The sequence below is a fragment of the Myotis yumanensis genome, unplaced genomic scaffold (assembly GCF_028538775.1).
Source record: "Myotis yumanensis isolate MYYU_CA2020_CCGP unplaced genomic scaffold, mMyoYum1.0.hap1 SCAF_9, whole genome shotgun sequence".
NCBI lineage: Eukaryota > Metazoa > Chordata > Mammalia > Chiroptera > Vespertilionidae > Myotis > Myotis yumanensis.
Window position 1 is genome coordinate 76,967,008 of NW_027223760.1, and position 22,847 is coordinate 76,989,854.

The 22,847-nt window shown below is 42.5% G+C and overlaps 1 protein-coding gene across 2 annotated transcripts in view; it reads right to left on the reverse strand.

The window, feature by feature from the left end:
* GLI3 (GLI family zinc finger 3) overlaps window positions 1-22,237 on the reverse strand; it is a 278,059-nt gene extending 255,822 nt beyond the window's left edge. For both annotated transcript variants that reach the window (XM_070424736.1, XM_070424735.1), the window contains exons 1-2: window positions 22,166-22,237; window positions 8,372-8,536 (exon numbers count right to left, since the gene is read on the reverse strand). In XM_070424736.1, the coding sequence (XP_070280837.1) occupies window positions 8,372-8,495 (124 nt within the window). In that variant the 5' untranslated portion in view covers window positions 8,496-8,536; window positions 22,166-22,237. The remainder of the gene's footprint in view (window positions 1-8,371; window positions 8,537-22,165) is intronic.
* Between the last annotated feature and the right edge of the window lie 610 nt (window positions 22,238-22,847).

A 22,847-nucleotide genomic window follows, 5' to 3' on the forward strand; every position in this document is an offset into this window, starting at 1 on the left:
CCGGCCCCCTCCCACCCGCTGCTGGCGCTGGCCCCAATTGCTCCATGCTGTCAGCTGCCATCAGCAAGTGGGAGCTGTGGTGGGAGCAAGACTGCCAGCAGACAGGACCAGGGGCGGGGCGGGGGTGCGGAGGATGGACCAAGACAAGCACCTGTGCCCACCACAGCCTCCCGGCCCACAGTTCCTTTCAAGGTGCACGAATTCATGCAGTGGGCCCCTAGTTACTAATAATAGCTAACAGGTTTGGGTACTCACTCTACCAGCCTCAGAGATGTTAAGTAATTAGCCCAAGACCACACAGCCATTAAGCAATAGAGCTAAAATTCAAACCTTGGCATGAACATTAACACTTCCGCTGTGCTCCACATGGCCCCTGCCTACACTGAGCCGAGTTAAGTTCCGGCAGGCTTATTCAGTGTCTGCTGAGAACCTCCCAGTACAAAACATTGAATGGGAGGTAGGGATTGGCATGAGGAAAAAACAAACCAAGTGCTACTCTCCAAAAATTCTAACTAAAATGAAAAAACTAAGTATTATGGGGGAGAGAGAGGGAGATGAATAAATGAAGCACAGGGAATTTTTAGGGCAGTGAAACTATTCTGTGTGATAGTGTAATGGTAGCTACATGACATTATATATTGGTCAAACCCATAGAATGTACAACACAAGGAGTGAACCCTAATGAAAACTATGGACTTAAGTTAATAATGGTGTATCAAAATTATTTATCAATAATAAAAATGTACCACACTAATGCAAAACATTCATAATAGAGAAAATGGTGTGGGGATGAGGAGAAGGGTACATAGGAACCTTATACTGTCTGCTCGTTTTTTCTATAAACCTAAAACTTCTCTAAAATATAATCTAGTAATTAGAATTAAAAATAAAATACCCTCCTTCCCCAAAAAATCAAGTGTTATCAGGTAAGTCCCAAAAGGACCCAAAACTATATGGAGAAAAAGAGATTGAGGACATAGTTACATTTGAGAATAATTTAAACATGCACTGATCTTAGGAAAAACACTTGTTCTCTGTAGGAACAATATGAACAAAGGCAAAGAGCCCCACAAGTTAGCAAAAAATAGGTTATGGATGGTACGTTGTAGTGGCAGCATATCAAATTGCAAAGTCAGACTGGGGTCAGATTCCGGAAGTAGCTGGGAATCACTGAAGGTTCTAGAGAAGGGGTGTGGCATAAGCAGAAGAGTAAAAAGATGCATATGACAGGGGCAAATGCGACGAAAGAGAATAGGAGAGAACAAACGCAAGGTGACTGGAGAGCTCCGTTGAGCTGCAAGAATTCTTACAACATGCAATACCTGACTATTTAGTCAGGGGCACTGACCTCTTTTCCCTTAGATTGTCAAATAAAAAAATGGCAATAGCCAACAGAACAATAGCCATCCGGTGAATCAAAATCCACGGTCAGATCAACAAAGAATATATTTTTGGCGTGCCAGGGAATTTTAGTAATTAGTGTATGTGTGCCATGAGATGAAAAAGGTTGAAAATTGCTGGGATATAAAGGTTGCTTTACCATAATTGTCTAGGAATGAGGTAGTAAGGTTTTAAATAGCACAGTGCAGTAGCCGTCCTTAAGGGACACATGGGTGAGTAATTACAGAGGAAAATCTACCAGGACCTCAAAACTGGTTCGTACATGGGAAGCATGAGAGGAAGGGGTCAAAGGTGACTGTGCGGTTTCAAGCCTGGGTGACCACAGAAAAGGCGATATACTCAGCCAAAATAAGAATACAGAGGTTGCGGGGGTTCAGGGACATGTGAGTTGGGAGCTCAAGAGAGCAAGGGTTTTTAGGAGAAGCAGATTATTCATTATTAGTTGATTGGTTTAAAATGTTAAATCTCTTTTTAAAAGAATAAAATCTAACTTTAATCCAGCACAACCACTCTGTAAATGGGTATCACTGACCTGAAGGGAAACAGTTTAAATAATCAAGAAAAATAATCAAGACAAGGGACATGCGTGGCCTGTTTCTAATGCAAAGACCTATAATCAACAATAGTTTTCAAGGTTAAAAAAATCAAAATAAATTCTCTGAAAATTATCTTCCCTATTTTCTGACTTAAAAAAGGCACTCGGAAGGTAGAGAAACTTTGATACATCTCATAAGACGTGCAGCTCTGGTCACATTTGGAATCTGTGAAACATCTTGAACTATGTTTCAGAGTCCAGCAAATTCAAAACTGATTTTGCCAAACATTTTTCCTTAATTTGAAAACCAATGTGTATTTTCAAAAATAAAAAAAAAATCATCCTTTTGTTTGGATTCATAACACTTAACTTATCCACACGATTTCTCCTAAGAACAATGGCTGACATTTGCTAAGATCTTACCATGGGAGGTGCTGTTAGAATGGTACAGGCATTGATTGCCTCACGTAATCTTCCGGGAGCTTATGAAGTGGGCCGAACTATTTACCTTGGTAAGTAGATGAAGAAACTGAGACTGCGAGAAGTGCATTTCCCTGCGCTCACAGAGCGAATCCTTGGTGTTGCCAGAACTCAATCCACAGCTTTCTGACATCAAAGCCTGTGGGTGCCCCTCACCAGGACCCTACAGAGTGAAACCTGTTTTATCTGACAGTCCTTTCCATCCAGCTGTCACACGCCAGGAAATGGGCTGTGGCAAGAGAAAAAAGGGTTGAACACCTAAAGGGACAAGAAACCCAAAACTCACAACCTACTGTCTATATGGTATGAACTGCACAGAACTAAGCCTTCTTACTCCCAGCCTGGAGGCCAACAGAAATCACCATCACAATTAACAACGATGTGTTGGGCAGTTTAAAAACAAATCGTAAGTTCAAGGGGGAAAAATAAAGTATCTCCTTATTGTTTACAGACCATTCATACCACTTTCCCCTTGAAAACCTCAAAAAAAGCCCCTGGCCAGGTGGTTCAATGGATCGGAGTGTCATCCCATAACCAAAAGCTTGCGGGTTCAATCCCAATCAGGGCACATTCCTAAATTGCAGACTCAATCCCTGGTCGGAATGCATGTGGGAGGCAGCCAATCAATGTTTCTCTTTCATATTAATGTTTCTCTTTCCCTCTCTCTCTCTCTCTCTCTCTTTCAAAATCAATGAAAATGTATCCTCAGGTGAGGATTAAAAAGAAAAAAATTTTAAGCAGAGAAAAATCAAGCCCTTCTTTTTGAAAGAATCAAAGTGAACAGGGAACTTCCTCTCTGTTATTAATAATCTCTCAATTTTGGTTTCATATTGCATCACCATTAGTATAATCATTTCAGCTGCCTATCACTTTAAGTTGATAGTTCCCAATAACTAGCAGGTCTGATCAAAGACCCCCAAGACCATGGCCTACAGGCGTTTATTATTATTTTCCTTCTTTCTCTTTTAAAGCAGAGGAATCACAAATAACAAATATGAGACAGAGTGGAGAGAGTGAGGAGGCTGCGTCTGGCTCCAGCTCTCACAGCCATTGCAGTACGTTGAGCTCCATAGAGACAGCGCCCAGGCAAGTGCGAGCCGGGCACTGGTCAACTCTGTGCTCGCTGAGAAAAAGTAATTAAACATGGGCAAAGGAGGCCCTAAAAGGCCAGGAGGCAAAATGTCACAAGAAGCAGCCCCCAGATGCTTCAGTCAACTTCTGGGAGTTTTCTAAGAAGTGCTCAGAGACAGAGGAAAATGTGAAGACAACACAGCAAAGGAGGACAAGGCCTGTTACGAAAGAAATGAAAATGTATATTCCCTAAAGGGGAAACAAAAAAGAAGTTCATGGATCCCAATGTAATCCAGAGGCCTCCTTCGGCCTTTTTCTTGTTTTGTTCCGAGTAGCACCCAAAAATCAAAGGAGAGCATCCCGGCCTGTCCACTGGTGATGCTGCAAAGAAGCTGGGAGAGATGTGGAATCCCACTGCTGCAGGTAACAAGCAGCCAGTGGAAAGAAGGCGGCTAAGCTGAAGGAAAAATTCGGAAAGGAGCCTGCTGCATATCGAGTTAAAAGAGAGCCTGATGCAGCAAAAAAAGGAGTCATCACGGCTGAAAAAAGCAAGAAAAAGAAGGACGAGGAGCAGGAGGAGGATGAAGATGAAGATGATGACCATGACTAAGTTGGGTCTGGTGCAGTTTTTTTTCTTGTCTACAAAGCATTTAACCCCCCTGTACTCATTCACTCCTTTTAAAGAAAAAAACTGACATGTAAGGCTGTGTAAGATTTGTTTGCAAACTGTACAGTATCTTTTCTTGTACAGTTAACACACTACCAAATGTGTCTTTTGATAGTTCTGTCCTGGTGGTATTTTCAATAGCCACTAACCTTGCCTGGTACAGTATGGGGGTTGTAAATTGGCATGGAAATTTACACCAGGTTCTGTACTGGTGCCCAGAACAAATTAGTTATATATGGGGATGGTTGTTTTTTCATCTTCAATTGTCTCTGATGCACTTATACGAAATAACTGTTGTTCTGTTAACTGAATACCACTCTGTAGTTAAAAAAAATTATAGCTGTCTTGTTGACATTCTGAATGCTACTGATTAAGCACAATTTTAAATAAAAAATATCAGCTTGCTCCTTCAAAATATATCCATAGGCCAAAAATGAGACAAAACACTTCAAACTGAAAAGTCAACATTTACAAGTCATTGAAGAAAATTTTATAGGATAATGAGAATGTTCAAAACATTGAAAGGTCCATATTAAAAAACTTTTATAACTTATAAAACACAACATGTAGCTTAGAAATCAATACCAGAAACAAACAGATTATTAGGGCTTTTTACTTATAATATTAGGATATTACCAGATTTTTTAAGTAAGCAATAACACTAAATATCTTAGTGCACATTTCATATGTAAAAGACACTGATTCCAAAAATGATCACTTAATCACTATTGTACTGAACAAATATCCAGAAAATCAAATGTCTTCTCTTTTGTCATTTATGCTTAATAAATAACAGTAAAGCTTAAAACCTAACTATGGCACATGAATCACACATTTTGGTTTCTGAGTAAAGAGTACTAAATGCTTTATATACAAAAACCAAATTTGTCTTCTTTTTTTTTCCATAGACGGCTTAGAACATAGTTTTTAATTTGTGTTATTTTAAAGTTCAGTGTTAAGAGGCAAATGCTTACTTAAAATGCTGTTCAAGGTTTTTGAACCATACCTTTTCGCTGTGGGTGCTTAAACAAAACTCTGTATGAATGTTATTCTAGAGCAGATACTTAGCTGAGAAAAGAAAGAAAACAGATCTGTAAGGACATGCATTGGAATGTGCATGTTTGCCTGGAAAGCTCACAATCAGGTACAAACTGCAGCACAATAATGGCTGGGAAGTTAATTAAGTCAACCTAACAGCACCAATAACAAATATGTTTGTTTGCTGTGCTTTAATCATGAAATTTTGGACAGGAGAGAAAATTCATGTAATACATTTGCTTGGTTCTTGGTGCATTTTTAACTGTTCATTTATAAATTCCTGAATCTCAGAGCTTTGTAAAGGAAGCATAAGAACCTCCTGGAAACTAGCAACCAGTACGACCTACTATAGGGTCCAAATGATTTTAATTTCCTTTTTGTGAATAATCTTATTCCAGGAATCCAAGCACTTCTGAAATGCTTGGAGGAAAAAAAGAGAAAGAAAGGGAGACAAAACAGATGGATGGACCAATGACCATGGCAATGGCAGCCACCAGCCAGCACACACACAGAGTGTCAACCTTTGAAAGTCCCCACCCATGAGCTCTAAAACCCAATGGGGCACAGGACCAAAGCTCACATACTAGCTGTGTGATCACTTCTGAGTGCAGAGGAAAGCGTGCAACTAGACAGAAGCTTGCAGAACAAAGAAAAGGCCAGGCCATCCCATCCCATGAGCATGATGTTTGAGCTGTAAAGAGACTGAACTAGTGAGATGAAACCTGCACAGGACTTTGTTTAAAAGGTCATTACAATTACTAGCATTTCACAATCACTGAGAAAGAGGCTTATATTCCTTTATTTTACTTTTCCCATCACTAAATTTTTTTTTGCTGGTTTTCCTTTAACCTTCCAGTAGGGTTTCAATTCATGCTTAAGAACAAAACTATTTTTCTTTTATTTAGATTGGGTCTTTATGTCATCCCAATATAAAAAGCAGTAAATCCTTTAGAAGAAACAGGAACACTGGAAAAATGGCGAGAATTACCAGGATTTCTAGGACAGCTGTCATTGATGTAAGCACCCGCAAACATGACTAATGAGCATTTGCCCCCAACAGGGATAGGTTTTACACCCCTTTAGAAGGCCATGTGTGCTTCAAGGGCACAGGCTGATCAAGGGGGAAGCCAGTGGCATGTGATTCAGAAGTCAGTTCTGTGGTTAGTTCAGACTATCGGACTAACTTTGTAAAACATAACTGCTCCTTCTTTGGCAAATGCTCTTGAGTGGCTTCCTGGCTGCCCCAGGACTGCTGGGTTAATTCTGTTCCTAGTCACCCTAAAGGGGTTCATAATGGCAACCCCTGGTCAGAGTGGCTGAAGACCACGGCAGGAGCACCAAACACGTCCTGAGCATGTGTGTGGGTTCGGGAGTGGCAGAAGCTGCAGCACCTTCACAAGAGCAGACCACTGCAGTTCCTCTGCTGAAATTCACAGAAAGGACAGTGGTTTGTAGGAGCTGCCCATACCACGTCCCCTACCTACTCACACTCCTTCCTTCTCACCTGTTCTCTCACACACATCCACACATTCTCATGCACATTCACACTCAATGCACTTTCACACTCACTCACATCAGCTACAAAGATAACCAAAAGTCCATATTTCCCATAAAGCAGAATACGCAGACAGTGCTTATTCCTATAAAAGTACTATTAAATTTACCAAATAAGCAACACTGCATGGACTGATTCTACTTCTGAAATAATAAAGTTGTCTAACTTTTAAAAATTCTAGGGGGGGAAAATGTCACGTGTTTTTTTATAACTACATTGGAAGAATAATGCCAATACCGGGCTCAATTAAAATAAGCTCCAGTTCTGACTTGAAACACCAAAAATAAAGGGAGAAGTACAGATATATTTTCATGTATTTGTAAAGTCAATTCGTTATTTTAATGAAGACATCAATATATCTCCCTAAGGATCCATTCTAAACAGGACTCACCAGCCAGCAGGTTTAACGCCGGCCAGCCAGCCCCTCCCCTCACCCAGCCAAGCCAGCAATGCACACTGGGGACATGTGCGAAGGAGGACACCTGAGTAGCACTTACTCACCATGGATGAGGATGGGCACAGAGAGCAGGGGCAAGCTCCTCAGTGTGCCAGCTCAGGCGGTGCCACAGTCAGGACAGGAAGGTGTGGTGTTTTTACTAGATTTCCGCCCTTGGAGTCTATGATTCTGACTCCCCAATTGTATGTCAGAAATATTGTAAATCAACCTAGTAAAATCTTTCTAGGAATAAATAAAACATGCCCACTGAGAGGGAGGTAGCAGGTTAGCTCATGCAAATCAGTGTGCCCAGATACGCAGTGTCCAGGAAAGGGAGAGCAGGCCAACCAGGGCATGTGGAAGAGCAGCGTGCAATTCGGGGAGGCCAGGGTAGCTATTAACTCTACAAACTGCAACAGTAGTAATGGCCTCCAAGGTGGGAAAGCAGGGAAAGAAAGCGAAGGTTACTATTGACCTGTACAGTCTGTTATTTCCAGAAGGGGCTCTGGAATTCATTTTCAATGCTCCACGCTTGACTTGAAATGCCTCTGAACACTTAGCTTAAAATATTAATATAGCATGTAGAAACAGTGAACTAACTCTATGCTATCTCTGAACACAAATTAGGTAAATTAAATTTTTATAAGCCAACAGCAAAACCTGTATCTCAGATATTAATGTTACCTTGAGGCTCAACCATTAACTTCTAAACTCCTTTAAAGCGGACTACTTAAGAGTTGGGAGTAAAGGAATCCCGTCACTAATTTTGACGAGGCAACTTTTGTGTCTTCTGTAATAACTAATAACCTTTTTTGACCAGTGTAGGCTTTTCCATGTGAAATGAAAAGGATTCGGAACTCCTGCCAGACCAATCAAGATGATTTCCAAAATGCCCAAACAGGAACTTTCTATGATAAACAACCCATCACATATACATCTCAAATTAGAAAATTAGAAAGAAAACATGTTGTTTTGGTGCCAAAATAGAGATTACAAAAGCCTGCCCATCCTGTACTCCCTCCCCCCCCCCCCCCCCCCCCCACACACACACACTTCAATCCCATCTGCTTTCTTTAGCCCCTTCTAGAACAAACACTGGTCCAGGTGCAGATACTCAATTCACAAGGAATGCAGAGAACATAAAAATGACGGTAGGGTTGGCTGCTGGTAATTCCCGAGGCTGCTTACCATTGGAAGTAGTGCTGGAGGCCACGGCTTTCTCGCTGACATCTGTTCGAGTGGAGCATTTTACTACAGAATTCTCAACTTTTTTCTTCTCAGTGGTCAGGGAGCTGTGGGACTGGGCCTCCATGATGCCTTCTCATTACTTCAGCTCTCTGGTACCAGGAACACCTGAAGGACACAACAGCGTCATCAACTTCAAATAAGAAGGAGAGAGCAACTCCCTCCAAAGCCCACTGTGCCTGGCCCCTGAGGAGGTGCCTACCACTTTAGCAAGTTCAAAATGTGGATGAGCCTTCCCTACATGTTTTCTTGCAAAAAAATGCATCAAAGTTTTATTAACAAGCCAGTCATAGTGTCTGCACGTGCAAAAGGAGAACAGAGGGCAATGTCCATAATGTGGGACTTTCCCCCAATTCCTACTGGGCATTCGTTATTAAATGATCTAAATATCTCAATTTACAGCTGTGTTTATAGTGCGAAACCCAAGGGTCACATTACTCTTTTAAGCCACATCTACAAATGTCTCTTCAGGTGGCCAACTTTATAGGAAGGGGCATTAGGACAACTTTCCAAGCAAGGGAAGGCTTTTAATTAATTAGATGTGTTTAAAGAGAGTGCAGCAATTTCTCAAACCCAGGCCCTACTCAAAGTTCTGAATCAGAGGATAATTCAGGTCAAGAAGCTAGTGATTTTTGCTTCCTCTCACTGAGGTATCTAAATGGCAATATGCTTCTTGATCCTAATTTGCTAGGTAAACCAAATTCTTTAAGCTTTCTTAAAACATGAGACCATTTCAAATCATTTTAGTTATATTTTTTTACACAAAGGTAATAGAACAACACGCTCTTGATCCCACAGAAAGTCAAAAGACTGCCAACAGAAAAGACTGGAACCACTTAAGAAATATTAAAACTCAGCTAAAGGCAAGTTCAGTTAGTCGGCCTTTCACTGGCTTCATTCATGTGATAAATCGCCCTAACTCATCATTCATCAACTTTCACTCAATTTGGTGTCATGTTCTTTTTTTTTTTTTTTTTTTTTTTGCAGCCGTGAAATACAAGAATACAAGAAAAGATGACAAGTACCCTCTCTAGAATGTTTTCTTCCAGCTATCTAGATTCATGGTGGGCATTTCTTCAGTTGAGTCATTTGCTTCTTTTCTACATTTAGCAAAAATGTTCCATCAAAATGATTACTGAAATAAAATAAGCAACTGCCTAACCAATGAAAAGAGTTAAAATAGCAGATGATGTATTTAAGTCATCCTTAACTCAGATTTGCAAGGGAACTGCAAATTCTTGATTGTACAAGAAATCTGGAATTCAAGTAACTAGAAAACTTTAAGACCCAGGGGCTGCATACCAGCTTTTCCACTAACTTCCATTTCTTTTCCTTGATTACTCAGTGTCATTCATTGTAAAACACACAAGTTATTTAAGAATAGCTTTTCTGGAATAAATAAGAAAAAAAAAAAGAAGCACAAAGTTAAATGTACATATCAATTGTAAGATCCACTGCAAATTCAGAAACAGCCCTCAGAGAGCCCTGACAAAGTACACTGGCGAGAAGGAGCTCAGAATGTCCTTTCACAGGGCTGCCACCCTGCACACGTCCAGGGTGAGGCCTCGTTACCTGAACGGAGTTGTTCAGTGCCTGGTTTCTCATCTGTCACATGACAGAATCACACAGTGGGACTTAGCTTTGGGGGAAGGAGGTGCAGTCCTCTTTAAGAATATGTTAAAAGTTATGGATCCTCTCCATAGAAGAATATCCTTAAACACTAAAGTGTTCACTTAATTTCAGAGGGAACACGGACGCCCCAAGCTTTTCCATGAATCCAGATAAAGACCCTGGAGGGAGAAATGTTTGATGGCCCCTTCTAGCTCTAACAAATTCCTTAATTTCGTAACACTCCTCCAAAATTGATTTAAATATCATCTTTAAAGTATTCCACAAGAACAATTCAACCCCAACCACAGCACTGTTTCTCAGAGTCGTACAAGAGCCACTTGAATCTGCCCCCTGTAAAGCTTGTGAAGCATTCAGATTGCCAGGTCCAATCCCTTAATATCTGGGAGGGTGGCACCAAGGAACCTGCATTTTAACCAGCACTAGTGATGATCAGGTGCACTAAAGCTTGTAGGCAACTGCTCTGCAGACTTTTCTTCACTGTTTACGTACTCGGTGCAATAGGTCCCAAATGAAGTCTTAGCTGACTACACAAGCTATGCAGTCATAAGCTATCAATGAACTGCACTCCAACTGAACTCCAACAGCCTACTTCAGTCTAGCCCAATGAACTCTTCATCTGGAGCTTTTGCTGAAAGTTCATCCCACCTCCAGACAGTCAGCTCCATGAGGACAAGCCGTGGCTATCTTCCCAGCACCTCAGACCCAGAAGAATGTGTACTGAGTAAATACAGGATCTATGAGGACCCCATGACTCAGATGGTGACTAAGTCCTGATCTGATGTCTTAAATCTTACATGCCATTGGTTTAACTATGTGTCTTTACTCCAGTGTTTCTTTGAAAACTGGCAATTACACAAAAGCTAAAAATTTTAACAGGAATCTTTAATTAGTCAAAACACTCCATTCTCAATCATTTTGGACAAACAGGCATTTACTATATTTTCCCCCCCTCAAAACACAGTTTTACTGGATGAATATGAATGGAGTTTACTAAATTCAAACTGCAAACAGAAACAAGCCAATGGACCAGAAAAACTCATGAAGAGATGGGATTCCTGGGAAGAAATCAGCCTCTTCCTTAGTAGACAGAGCTAATTAACAGCAGTGAGGAGACCAGTCACTGAAGTTCCTTGACAAACTTGGTTTTGGGAGTTGTTGGTTTTTACCCCAAGCAAAGGACTTCAATTTAACAAAGTAATAAACCCTCCAAATACTCATCACTGCACAGAGGGACTCCTGTGAGAAGAGGTAAAGCCCCAGGCACTGACTGAAATCACACTAATTAATGGTCCCAGAGAATACTAATTCCTACCCTCCACCCCTCGTTTGAAATAGATTTTTTTTTAAAAAAAATAGGCCCTTTAGTCACTCAAGAGTAGACCTTCTTCTTCTATTTTGACGACTTATTTTTGGATCTCATTAGTAAGTAACTAATTATTTAAAAGTGTGGCTTGTGTTTGAAACAAGGGCTATAAAAATGGCAACTTGCCAAGGCAGACATCTGCTTCCTGTATATCCCTGTAAATTATATCAGTTTATTTTACTGATAAAATCACAACTTTGTCCCTGTCAGTTACAAAGGAGAAAGTTTTAACATTCTAGGCTCTGACACCTCATCAACACTCTGCACCAAGCGTTAGTGAGCAGAAGAGAGAATCCCCTTAGAGCTGTAGTGGTGATTCTTTTCATAGACTTATTAGCAGAGTTGAGAAACTAAGTCCTGAGCTGATGCCCAAAAGCCTGCGGTATAGACGTGGCCTGTAAAAATTCCTGATGGAATCCTAAAGCATACATAATTGGGGAAAGAGCCCAAAGTACTACTTTTAAAACCTGGAATTTCCTAAACAATAAAGCACAATTTATTTAGAACAGAATGATCAAGGAAAACATTTCGGTTCTGCTTCACTTCAAAGATTTTTCTCTGAGGAAAATGCAACAGTTTTTTAGATGTGAATGAAATGAGACCTTTTCCCAAGCATGGTTCCTTTTCTTACAACTCCACACCGTTCTCCTTCCATCCCCTTCACCACTGAAACCTTACGTGCAAGGTTTGCTGGCCTGCCCCTTGATATTTTATGCTGATGAAGAAAAAAAAAGAAAACTGTAGCGAATGGTTGAAACCCAGCAGTTCCAGTATTAAAACACACACACACACACACACACACACACACACACACACACACACAAGCCTGCAACCAAGGAAAACTGTGCTAACACTGCATGCCTGCTGAAGCCTGGGGTCTCAGAGGTAAATGGAGGGGTAAAGATCCCTTCCTGAAAGTAGTCATGGCCTTCCCCCACTCGATGGTCCCTGAACCTTTTGTAATTTCCTGCCGGCCTAAACCCTGGGCACAATGAATTCCAGAGCCCTTCTCCTAGTAGCAACCTGCCTGCAGGTGGGTCTGTCCTGTCTAAATTATGAATCTGAACTTGCTTCACCCTCCTGCACAATAAGGCGTCTAAAGCCTCTGGTGTTACTGACCAGCAACATTTACCAAATTCGTGAATTCTTGTGGGGACCTTTCACACAAAAAGCCTAAGGAGGCCCTCCCTTTACAGTTGCCACTAAGGCTGCAATGAGGAAAAAAAATAACCCCACCAGAAACTTTTATGTTTGCATATCAGTCCCCTGGAATCACGTCTTTCCTTAGGCTAGGGGGCTGGGTGGTTTTGTCTGCGCGCTGGCTCGCAGCTTGTCCCCACCGGGCTCCCTGCACGTGCGGACCCTCATGCGGTTCCAGAGCCCGATCTTCACACCCTGGCACTTCCCGCCACGGGGGCCTGCCCTCCGGGTCCCGCGGTCCTGGTCCGTGCTGGGCGCCCGGCCGCACGGTCCTCCGCTCCGCCGCGCCTCGGCTCCTTTCCTGGCCGCGGGGCAGCCACAGGCGGCGGCTCACCCCGCGCCCAGCGCGCAGCGCGCACAGGGCTGGCTCCTCTGCAACTGCTGGTGTCGGGGCTGCGGGGCGCTCGCAGCCGGGTTCCCGTCCGCATTCCAGCAACGGTCTCCAGAACGTGCCAACCCGGGCGGAACCATCGGAACCCCGCAGAGCCTCTGCAGCCCAAGGAGCGCCCCTTATCACTTCCATCGCCCCGGCTATCTGCTCCACGGGAATATTCTAATGAGGGCCCGGCGGCGTTTCCAGCAGACAGCTATCCAGGCAGCCCTGCTGCCATTCGCACAGCTGTGTGGCCAGCTGAATACAGAGGTGCCACTTTCCAGATACTTTGCAAGGCGACACCCTGTGTGTTGCACGACAGTAAAACACTGGGACCACTTGGAGTCCTCAGGAAACCAACGGGGGTGAGCCTCGCTCACTCAACTTGTAACTCACCATCCACTAACCTGGCTCCCAAATACCGTTTCTTCAGGAGTCCTAACTGCATTCTGGTGGAGTGAATGGGTAAGGCACACGCACATCTCAGTGCCTCTGGGCGAGGGAGGCCCTCGGTGGAATTCCAAAGTTCAACCTTCATCAATGAGGCTTTTGGTAGTAAATAACAGAGAATGAAAAAAAAAAATCAAAATTCTGGAAAGGTGCAGAAATCAGCCTTTCCCCTGGCAGGTCTCTGCCGTGAAACCTGGGATCCACACTGAAGCAGGATTCCTTTATCCTGCTTGAGATTTTTAAGAGAAAGCACCAGTACTACAACCACCATTTAAAATAATGTTTGAACTATATGCAATGACTTGCTAATCTAAGGTGAAATGAGACAGTGATTATAAATGATAATGCATGCTTTGTGAACAGCAGACTGCTTCATTTACTTCCCTAATCCTGTTGGTTTATTTTTAAGTTGCTTAAATTTGGGCAAAATCTCTGTTTGATTTTTTTCTTAACGTATTTTAAAGACGTCAAACAACTAAGTTAAAAGCCTGATTAATGGTAACCTGATCAGTTTCTGATAGGTTAAAACAAATTACTGCCAATGAGGGATCAGAAAGAGAAGGCATTCCAGCAGGCAGAACAGAGCTTTTAACAGCACAGTGATTAAGCCTTAAGTAAGAAATTATTCTGTGCAATTTAGGGAACTATTGCACAAGTGGAATAAGGCCTTTTTTTGGAAGAAATTATATTTACTTACACCTGCCTATATGTTTATAAGCTGAATGTATTGATGCTTGAAAAATCCAGAAGGCACCAGCCTGTGAAAGGATGGAGGGGGGGGGCGGGGGTGGGGAGGGGGGTCTCCCTGTATCACTGAGAAATGACATTTCACTCATACTTTATTGCTACAGATTTGCTGCTACTTCAAGATACTGCTCTTAAGAAACCATTCAGGTGAAATTTCTATTAGATAGTTATACCATCCTATATCATTAAAACTCAGTTCTTAAAGACAATAAATCATTTAGGGAGAGAAATTTCTAAAAATCAGAAAGCACACACCTGATGCTGATTTTAACTTTTGATCAATTCTGAAAGTTTGAGTTTCAATGAAAAAAATTTAGGGAGTTTAAAATATTTCAGTGGATCTAATACAATCGTGCATTAGAGTTAACCTTTTCTAGCTTTCTAGTGTGGTGGTTGTTTCCTTCTGCTCAAAAAAAATAATTTTTGAACTTAAAATCAATTAGATATGCATAACCCCTGTGACACACCAACAGTTCCTAAGATTTCTAAGGCTTCCTCTCCCTTCCCTATCTGCACTGCCTCTCTTTTCTGCAAGAAAAGAAGCTCAACATCATAAGTTCTTAATGAAATTGTGATGAATGTTAAACTATAGTATTTTTTAAGTACAATTATTTTCCTTTATATATGATTTTTCCCCCCATAATCAGTAAAGCCTAAAGCCTTGGTAGCCTAGAGTTTCCCAAATCTGCTGCATTTTGTTTTCAATCTTTCCTACATTTCTGAAGCTCTTAATATCTGATAAGCAGTATTCATGATCGATACCCAAATGGAATTATTTGAAGGGGAAACAATTACCTGGCTAAGGATTAAGTAAATTTGGTTTTAGTAAATTAACTACATCAAAACTCTTAAGAAACCCATATATTGAACTCCAACCACTGAAAGACTTACTTGAGAGGAAGTAACTGTTATTACAATGAAAATCACAAATGACATTTTGTGTGTTAGTTTTACTTTTCTGCTATGTGTAATTAAAAAAGATTATCAGCTACTCTTTCTCTACTGCCAGTAATACTTTATGAGGAACGTGTGATGGGAGTATGAGGTCTGTATTTAATAGTTGTTACCATTTCTGAGTTTTGCTGAAACTGTAAAACACCACCAGCCCAGTGTACTTTGGTTAGGCTTAGCAGAAAGCACCATGCACAGCAGGTGCCATTAACGAATGAGCAATAATGTGGAGCAAGCTGGCATCCCCACTTTCTTAGGGTTTGCTGGAGACAGACAATCCTCAACTCAGACAGAAAATTAGATCTTAAGGCTGATAAATCAGTTATCAATCTAACATCAGCTAAGCTCACAAAAACAGTGAAATCACAGTTTAAAGCCACAAATCACAAAAACATCCCGAAGGATCAAAGGTCTCATTTCACTGAACTTTACAGGAATTAAAAGTTTTCACACATTTTCAGAAGGAAAAAAAAAACTAAATTTAAAAATTATTCATGTAGAACTTCCATAACTTTTGGTACCTAGAATCATGTGTGTCTTTACAATAAAGCTTACGGGGGTAGAGTGCATATTCTATGATTAATAATTTACTTTTAAGCCATCACAAATATTAGACCATTACCTGCTGGGTGTTAAAATCAACTAAAGATATCCCAAAGATATTAAGCTATTATTCTGTGAAGTGCTATTCGTCATACTTTATCTTCCCAATTTTTAAACTTGTGATTCTTGAACCTCAGTTGCCATTTAAAAAGCAAATTTTTCAAAATTTAAGAATTTTAAATGAAGGCTCATTCAGTGAAAAATTACTTTCAGTCCACTAAGCCTATAAACTTTGCTAATTCAAAGACAGAATTCTTCAGTTATCTTTTTCTTCACCCCTCCCCCAATCCTGCACAAAATGCCAATGTAAACTATGCCACACTGCACACCCTCCCCATGAAACACTTTGGCATGCGATTTCATTTGAACAGCCAGAGCTCAAACAGCAGATGTTGTCCTGAAGTGGCATGGCCTGGTCCACACTTCTGGCCACTCCATTCAGGTTTCCATATATTTCAGTTCATTACGGCTTCATTCCTAAGCTACTGGCTGAGGTTTCTTTACACACAGATAACTCTTATTTTTTGTTTTTGTTTTTACAAATAACTCTCTTGAAACTAAATTATTCTTTTAAAAAATATCACAAAATGAAATCAATAATAGGGTTAACCACCTCATTCCTTCACTACTGCAATTTCAAAGTTATATTTCATCTACATTATGAGTTTTCCATCTCTTTTTATAAAAAATGAATAGTTTGTCATGTAAAGCCCTCTGGAATATTGTTAGGCATTTTATGTAATCTTCAAGAAAAGTCAAAGTAGCTAATGCTAAAATTTCCATATGAAAATAAGCAAATAAGATGTCACAATGCATTCTGAAGGTATTCCAATAAACAGATTTAAATAAAATTACACTTATCTCCCATTATTTAATTTAATTTTGTGGCATAGAGATTACTCAAATATACAGTCAAATGCTTATGTTTAAACTATTCTCTCTCTCTCTCTCTCTCTCTCTCACACACACACACACACACACACACACACACAGAGTGTCACTCCCTTCCTCCAAAAAAGAAAAGAACCACTAGCTGTTTCAGGCCAGCAATCAATCCAATTTACTGCAGGTACAATTTATATGTACAGTCCATCCCACGACAAAACCACAGTGTGATGCCAACTGGGCCCTTAAGAAAGTTTTCCCCTAAATCTCTGGAAAGGAGCTTTAGAAGAAAGCAAGGATTACGGTCAGCTAGAAGGTAGGGAGGGGACTTACCTCAAACCCAGCCAAGCGGAAATCAGAGCAGTAATTCTACAAGTCAACAGAGTACACTTTCAAAGCTATAATGGTGTGAAGAAGTGCTGGGCAGCATGGCCTGAAGGCAGCACTAATACACTGATGACTAATGGCTGGGCTGGGGCAGACAATGAATTTGGGGACTGAAAACTAACAGAACCCATGCAGTACTTTGACAAATGGGCTTTCACAATTTCATTCATTGACTAACCTTTAAGCACAAAATTGGCTCCAGTTCTCTGGGGAATTACATGATATGTTGTTGGACGATGATGTAAGTATTTTCTTTTTTTAATTATGACTCTTATGCAAAATGCAAAAGCACCGTATATGAGGACACAACTATAGGTACTGCAGATGAAGACGTGGAGCTCAGTACAATATTACCTTTCAGGAGGTGCTGAAATGTTCCCATGCCACCTTATTAACTATGTAATGGCTTGTTCATTCACTTTCTGTAGAGAGCCATAGATTTTCTGGGACATTTTGTCTGGGTGAAATATACACACACAGAACAAAAATATTTTCACATTAAAAAAAATAATAATTAAAAGTGATTATGAGTAGCTTAAAAATGTGTCACTAAAACTATGGTACATTTGTAATTATAAGTGGAAAAAGTCTAATTTTAAGGGCCAGGAAAAGGAAAAGCGCCTTAAGACAATTACAGCACCATGTAACATTTGCAATGAAATGCACTTACTAACATATTTAACATCTAATTTCTTTCAAACAGCTCCCCTCTCTCATCCCCGCATAACAAGCCCTTCAATTAAAAAATAATAATCCCAGCAATTTTTAAAGAAAGAATGAAATATCTCAAGTGTCTCTAAATTAACAAATACCACTTACTCCAGACAGCATTGCCTTTAGCAGCTCCTAAAAACCTAAGAAACGGATCTTAAAACAGGAAGCTTAGTGAGCTCATAAAACTGTTGTTGGAGCCAGGAACACATAGCATATTTAATCTGCAAACTGTGAGAGTCTACAGTGATTTCAGCAAGATCTGAGGCATGCCCTTAAGGTTTGCTGGGATCTGGGATTAGGGGGTTGATAAGAACCTCCACTGCCCATGGACATGTTTTTCTTCTGCACTTAAACACAAATGCACAGAGACGTCTGACTGCTGCTTGGCGTTACTGCTCAAGTTATATGAAAGCTTGCAGCTCCTTTTGCTGTCAATATATCAAAGTTTAAAAAAAAATCATCAAAGTGTGAAATTTCATTTAAAGTCTTCACCGGTCTACAGCTCTATTTCACAGGCCCATCAAATAAAAGTAAAGATGAAAAATACACTGAAAGTACGTGAAAAAGTTTGCAGCAGTGCCCCTGCCCTGTTGTTGTTTATTCTGTCTCCATCTCTTTGCTTTGAAACTAGAACAAATCAATTTTCATCTAGAAAAATGACAACATGGAGTGAAGGGCAGCAACTTCTACTCGACTTTAATTAAAAGACAACCTGAAGGGAATCTTTTGCTTAACAGATTAAATACACACGCATTCCCTCTCTATCACTTCAGCATTTTAATTGCCTCTCATATATAAGTTGGCAGAAAATTTCTTGACTCTTCCAAAACAAATCAGATTGACTATAGAATATGAATGCCAGCAAAACTAAAACCTCCTTCAAAGAATTCTTTAGCTGGGGATTTACAACAATTGCATAAAGGAGAAAAGTCTGACTTTTAAGATAATCTACTATAGTCTAAAAGCATTAACATTCCATTACTAAGGTTTTCTTGAGGATTTCATGACTCATTGATTCACTTCTCCTTCAAGACTGGTTTTTCCTAGTACATTATTGTCTATATAATTGAGTGCATAGAACAATGATCATTAAATTGTTTCCTTTCATAAACTCCCAAACCCTAACTTCAAAAAAATGAGGGCAGGAGGATCTTAGAGAGTAGGATACCTTACACAGGAGGAAGGACCTCTAGCTAGCTAAGAAAACACAGAAGTCTGAAACCCTTACAACATGCAGATAATTAAGAAAACTGGCCTCGATACAAAGGAAAGTTAAACTTTTAGGCTTGGGGATCAAACTAATAAATTAATGACTCTTTCATTAAATAAGTAATGAAATAACTCAACAAAGTCATTTTTCATCAGTACTCATTTTCTCACTTCTGTGTGTAGTTCTTTGCAAACCAGACATACAATAAAATGTGTTTATACCAGGGTTTAATCAAGGAATACAAACTCGTTAAAGGTACCGGGAATTGGTAGGTATCTGAGTTGGACCTACTATTAATAATAATATAACCTACACCTTTTAAAAGGTGTTTCACAAGACACCTCTCACATTCATTCGACTCATTAAGGCATCTTAAACCAAAACTTCCCTAGGCTGACTTTAAGAATTATATACCCTGAAAGGATACTCCCAAAGGCAGGGAGTTTTTAATTAAATAGCTTTTAGTATAATATAAATCCTCTTCTCTTTATAAGTATGCTGTTACAACTAATTTATATATTATTTCATGTTTGTTTTAGGTCTGACTATAGTCCAACGGGTCAAAGTGTTTGCATACCAGGTTGTTAAGACCAATATTTCCTAACATAAACAAATTATTTCAATACTTCACACAGTTTACATTAAGACCGATCACTACTGCCTTACATCCCCACAACTGAAATACTCTTTATGCCTTAGAAAAAAAAAATGAAGAGATTTTTAGGTTATTTCACTACTTTAAAACATAGCATTTTCCTCTTTCAAAATAATCTTGACACATGTAATTAAGAAACTGTCAGACTATTATTAATTTTTAATTTAAAACCTAAATGAAATAATTACAGGAATCAATCAATAAGGCACCTATTCAAATTACAGAGCAATTACATAAATACTCAAAATTAATACTTTAGGCCAATTCTTGACAATTTCAGTCTATAATATGCTAAGACATCAAACAACACAATAAGCATAACATGGGAAGGATGAATAGTTCCTGCCTTGGACTAAAATGAAATCATTTCAGTTGGCCAAGCAGAGCCCTTCACTCCCCACCCCCTCACCCCCCACCGGCCATGCCCAACCCACTCAAGCTACAACTCTTTTTAAAAGTTAATTTATTTCCACGAGACACATATTTCAGAGATCTAAAACATCGCCTCATCCAAATTCTATACAAAATCACATGGGGCGGGGGGGGGGGGGGGGGGGGGGGAGCCTAATTATTGTGACGTTCCAGCAAAGTGCTCTGGAAAGACAGACTGGGGAAAAGGAAAGGAGAAAGGAAAGCAGGAGGTGTTTTTTAGAACTAATCAGACCAGCCTGGCTTAGGCACTGCCTTTTCACAGGAGCCAGCCCTCCAGCCCTCTGAGAGGGACCAAAGTTTTGCCACTACAAAATATGCCTTTTGGGATATTGATTTTTAAGTTGGTTATAAAGCAATGAAAGGCTCAGGAAAAAAACCTTTGACCCTCCCACTTGCCTGCCTAAAGGAATTCAGAGAGAAAAACCTGCGTTAAGGATGGGAGCAGCAACATAGCATCATCATACAAAGTAAATGTGGTCGACAGGGAAAAACACGGCAAAGCCTGCGTTTTGGATATTCCTCTATGTCCAACTGTTTCTGGGTGGCCCAGCAAGAATTTGTTCACCACGTGTCTGCTCTTCCTCATCTACCTGTAAATTGCCTGCTTTCCTTTTGAAATCTCAGTCCCCTGCCTCCCTCTCCTTTGTCCAGAATGGCACATAAACCTCAACTGCCTAATGCCTCCTTGGGTCTCATATCTTATGGCACCCTTGAATATACATCTGTAATAAATTTGGACTCCCCCCCCCCCCCACCGCCACCGTTAATTTGTCTCCTGTTAATTTGATCATTAGCCCAGCGAGAAGAACTTAGAAGGTGGAAGGAAAAATCCTACTTGGTCCCCAAACCTCTGACGAAAGGGCTCTTTTACTTGGAGATGAGGACAGTCCATCATTTCAAAACTGAAATGGCAGCTGGAAAATGTGGAACAGCTGGCAAAGAGCTGGGAGAAAATGTTTTACATAAATACATGTACATATAAACTGGCAGAGGGCCATGAGCAACTGTACCCAAGGCCAGAATCTATTGGGCCACTGCACATCAGGGAGAGGAGAAGTGGGGAGGCCGGAGAACTGCAAGGAGGAAGGATGCCTCCTGAAGCCTCTTTCTGCCAGGGGTCAGCCAGGGAAGCCTGGGTCCAGCCTCGCTGGGAGTCCGGCCTCTCCGGGGCATCTCCGGAAGCAGGTGCAATCAGGGCCAGGAGCACACAGTTGAGGGAAGGGGGACAGGCCCGGGTGTGCAGTGGTGCTTTGGCAACTGGCAATCTGCTTTAAAAGTCGCTTCACAAAGTCTCCAAGTTTGGGGTAAATATTGACGCCCTCTACCCTCCCCCCGCCCATTTCCCCTCCTAACTCCGGAAAGTAACTGTCCCCTGCAGAGCGGTTCCTGCACGACTCTGTGCAAAGGCGGCCGCTTAAGTGATTATTGCAGGGGGCACGGTTACGTACACCCCCCGCACCGACTCCCTGCAGCTTCTAACGCTTTTCTTTCTCTTTTCTTTCTTTTTATTGTGTGTGTGTGTGTGTGTGTGTGTGCTGTCCCTGAAAAAGAAAAGAAATGAAAGAATCCCAAATCATCTACAGATGGTACAACTTTCACTTTTCCTCTATTACAACGGAGGCGCGCCTCTCCCCGGGAGCACCCCGCTCCCCCGCCCTCGGAAAGGAGGCGCGGGCTGGACGCACCCCCGCAGCCGCGAGCCCCGCGCGCCCCGCCGGCCGCCCGCCGCGCCAGGCACCCGAGGGGGGTGAAACGGGGCGCAGTCGGGCGCCCAAGCTTCGGGGTCTAAGGTAGTTCCTCTCCACCCTGGAGATGGGGAGTGGGGGGTGCGGTGCGCCCATGCAACTGCCGTAAACTTCGTCCCCCTCCGGGATGTGCAGTTCTCCAGTCCGTCTCCGGATCCCGAGGGGTCAGCCACTTGGAAAGGGAGCTTCAGGGAGGAGGAAGCGAAGGAAAGCCCGGCTCTGACGCCTTACCCATTGGCTCTGGAAAGCGGGGCGCCTTTGACAGCCATTTTCACTTCCTCCCGTCCCCCCGATCGGAGACCCCTCGGGACCTGGCAGCGCCGGCGCGGCCGCAGGAGCCGGCTGGCCCGTGCGGGGCCCGCGGAACAAAGAACTTCGGGCGGGACGTACCTGCGGCGGCGGCGGCTGTCAAGTCCCCGAACTTCCCGGGGACCCGCGTCCCGGGCGCGGGCGGGCGGTCCGGGCTCCGCGAGGCGCGAGGCGCGGGCCGCTCGGGCGGCGGCGGGCGGCGGGGCTGGGCCCGGAGGGTGCGGGCCGCCGGCGGAGCGGCGCGGGCGGCCGCGGGGAGGGCGAGTCGGGGCGGCGAGTGTGCGCGACCGCGAGTGTGGAGCGCGCCGAGGAGCAGCCCCTGCCCGCGCCCTCCCGCCCCGGCGGCTCCGGCATCGGCTTCCAGGACCGTGTAACCCGATCCCTCCTGACTCACAGGCCTGAGTGACAGCTCTGATTTGGTGAACCCACGGGAAGGAGGGAGCAGGGAGAGAAAGAAAGCCCCCGCCGGGCGCCTCTCCGGGCATCCAATCGACTTTCTCCCCGAGGGTCCCGGCCCCGTCCTGGAGCCCCGCGCGGGACCAGGAGCCCCCGCCCCGGCCCGGCGCCGCCCGCGCTCCTCACGCGGCGGAAAAGTTGTCCCTCGGCTCCGCGCGCCCCTCCCGCCAGTTCCCTCCTTCCCTCCTCGCCTCCTCCTCCTCCTCCTCCTGCAGCCCGTGCTCCTCCTCCCCCAAGTTTTAACAGATGTTGCGGGACTCTCCCCTCACCCTCGCGCTCCCTCTCCCCCGCCCCGGCCCTTTCTTTC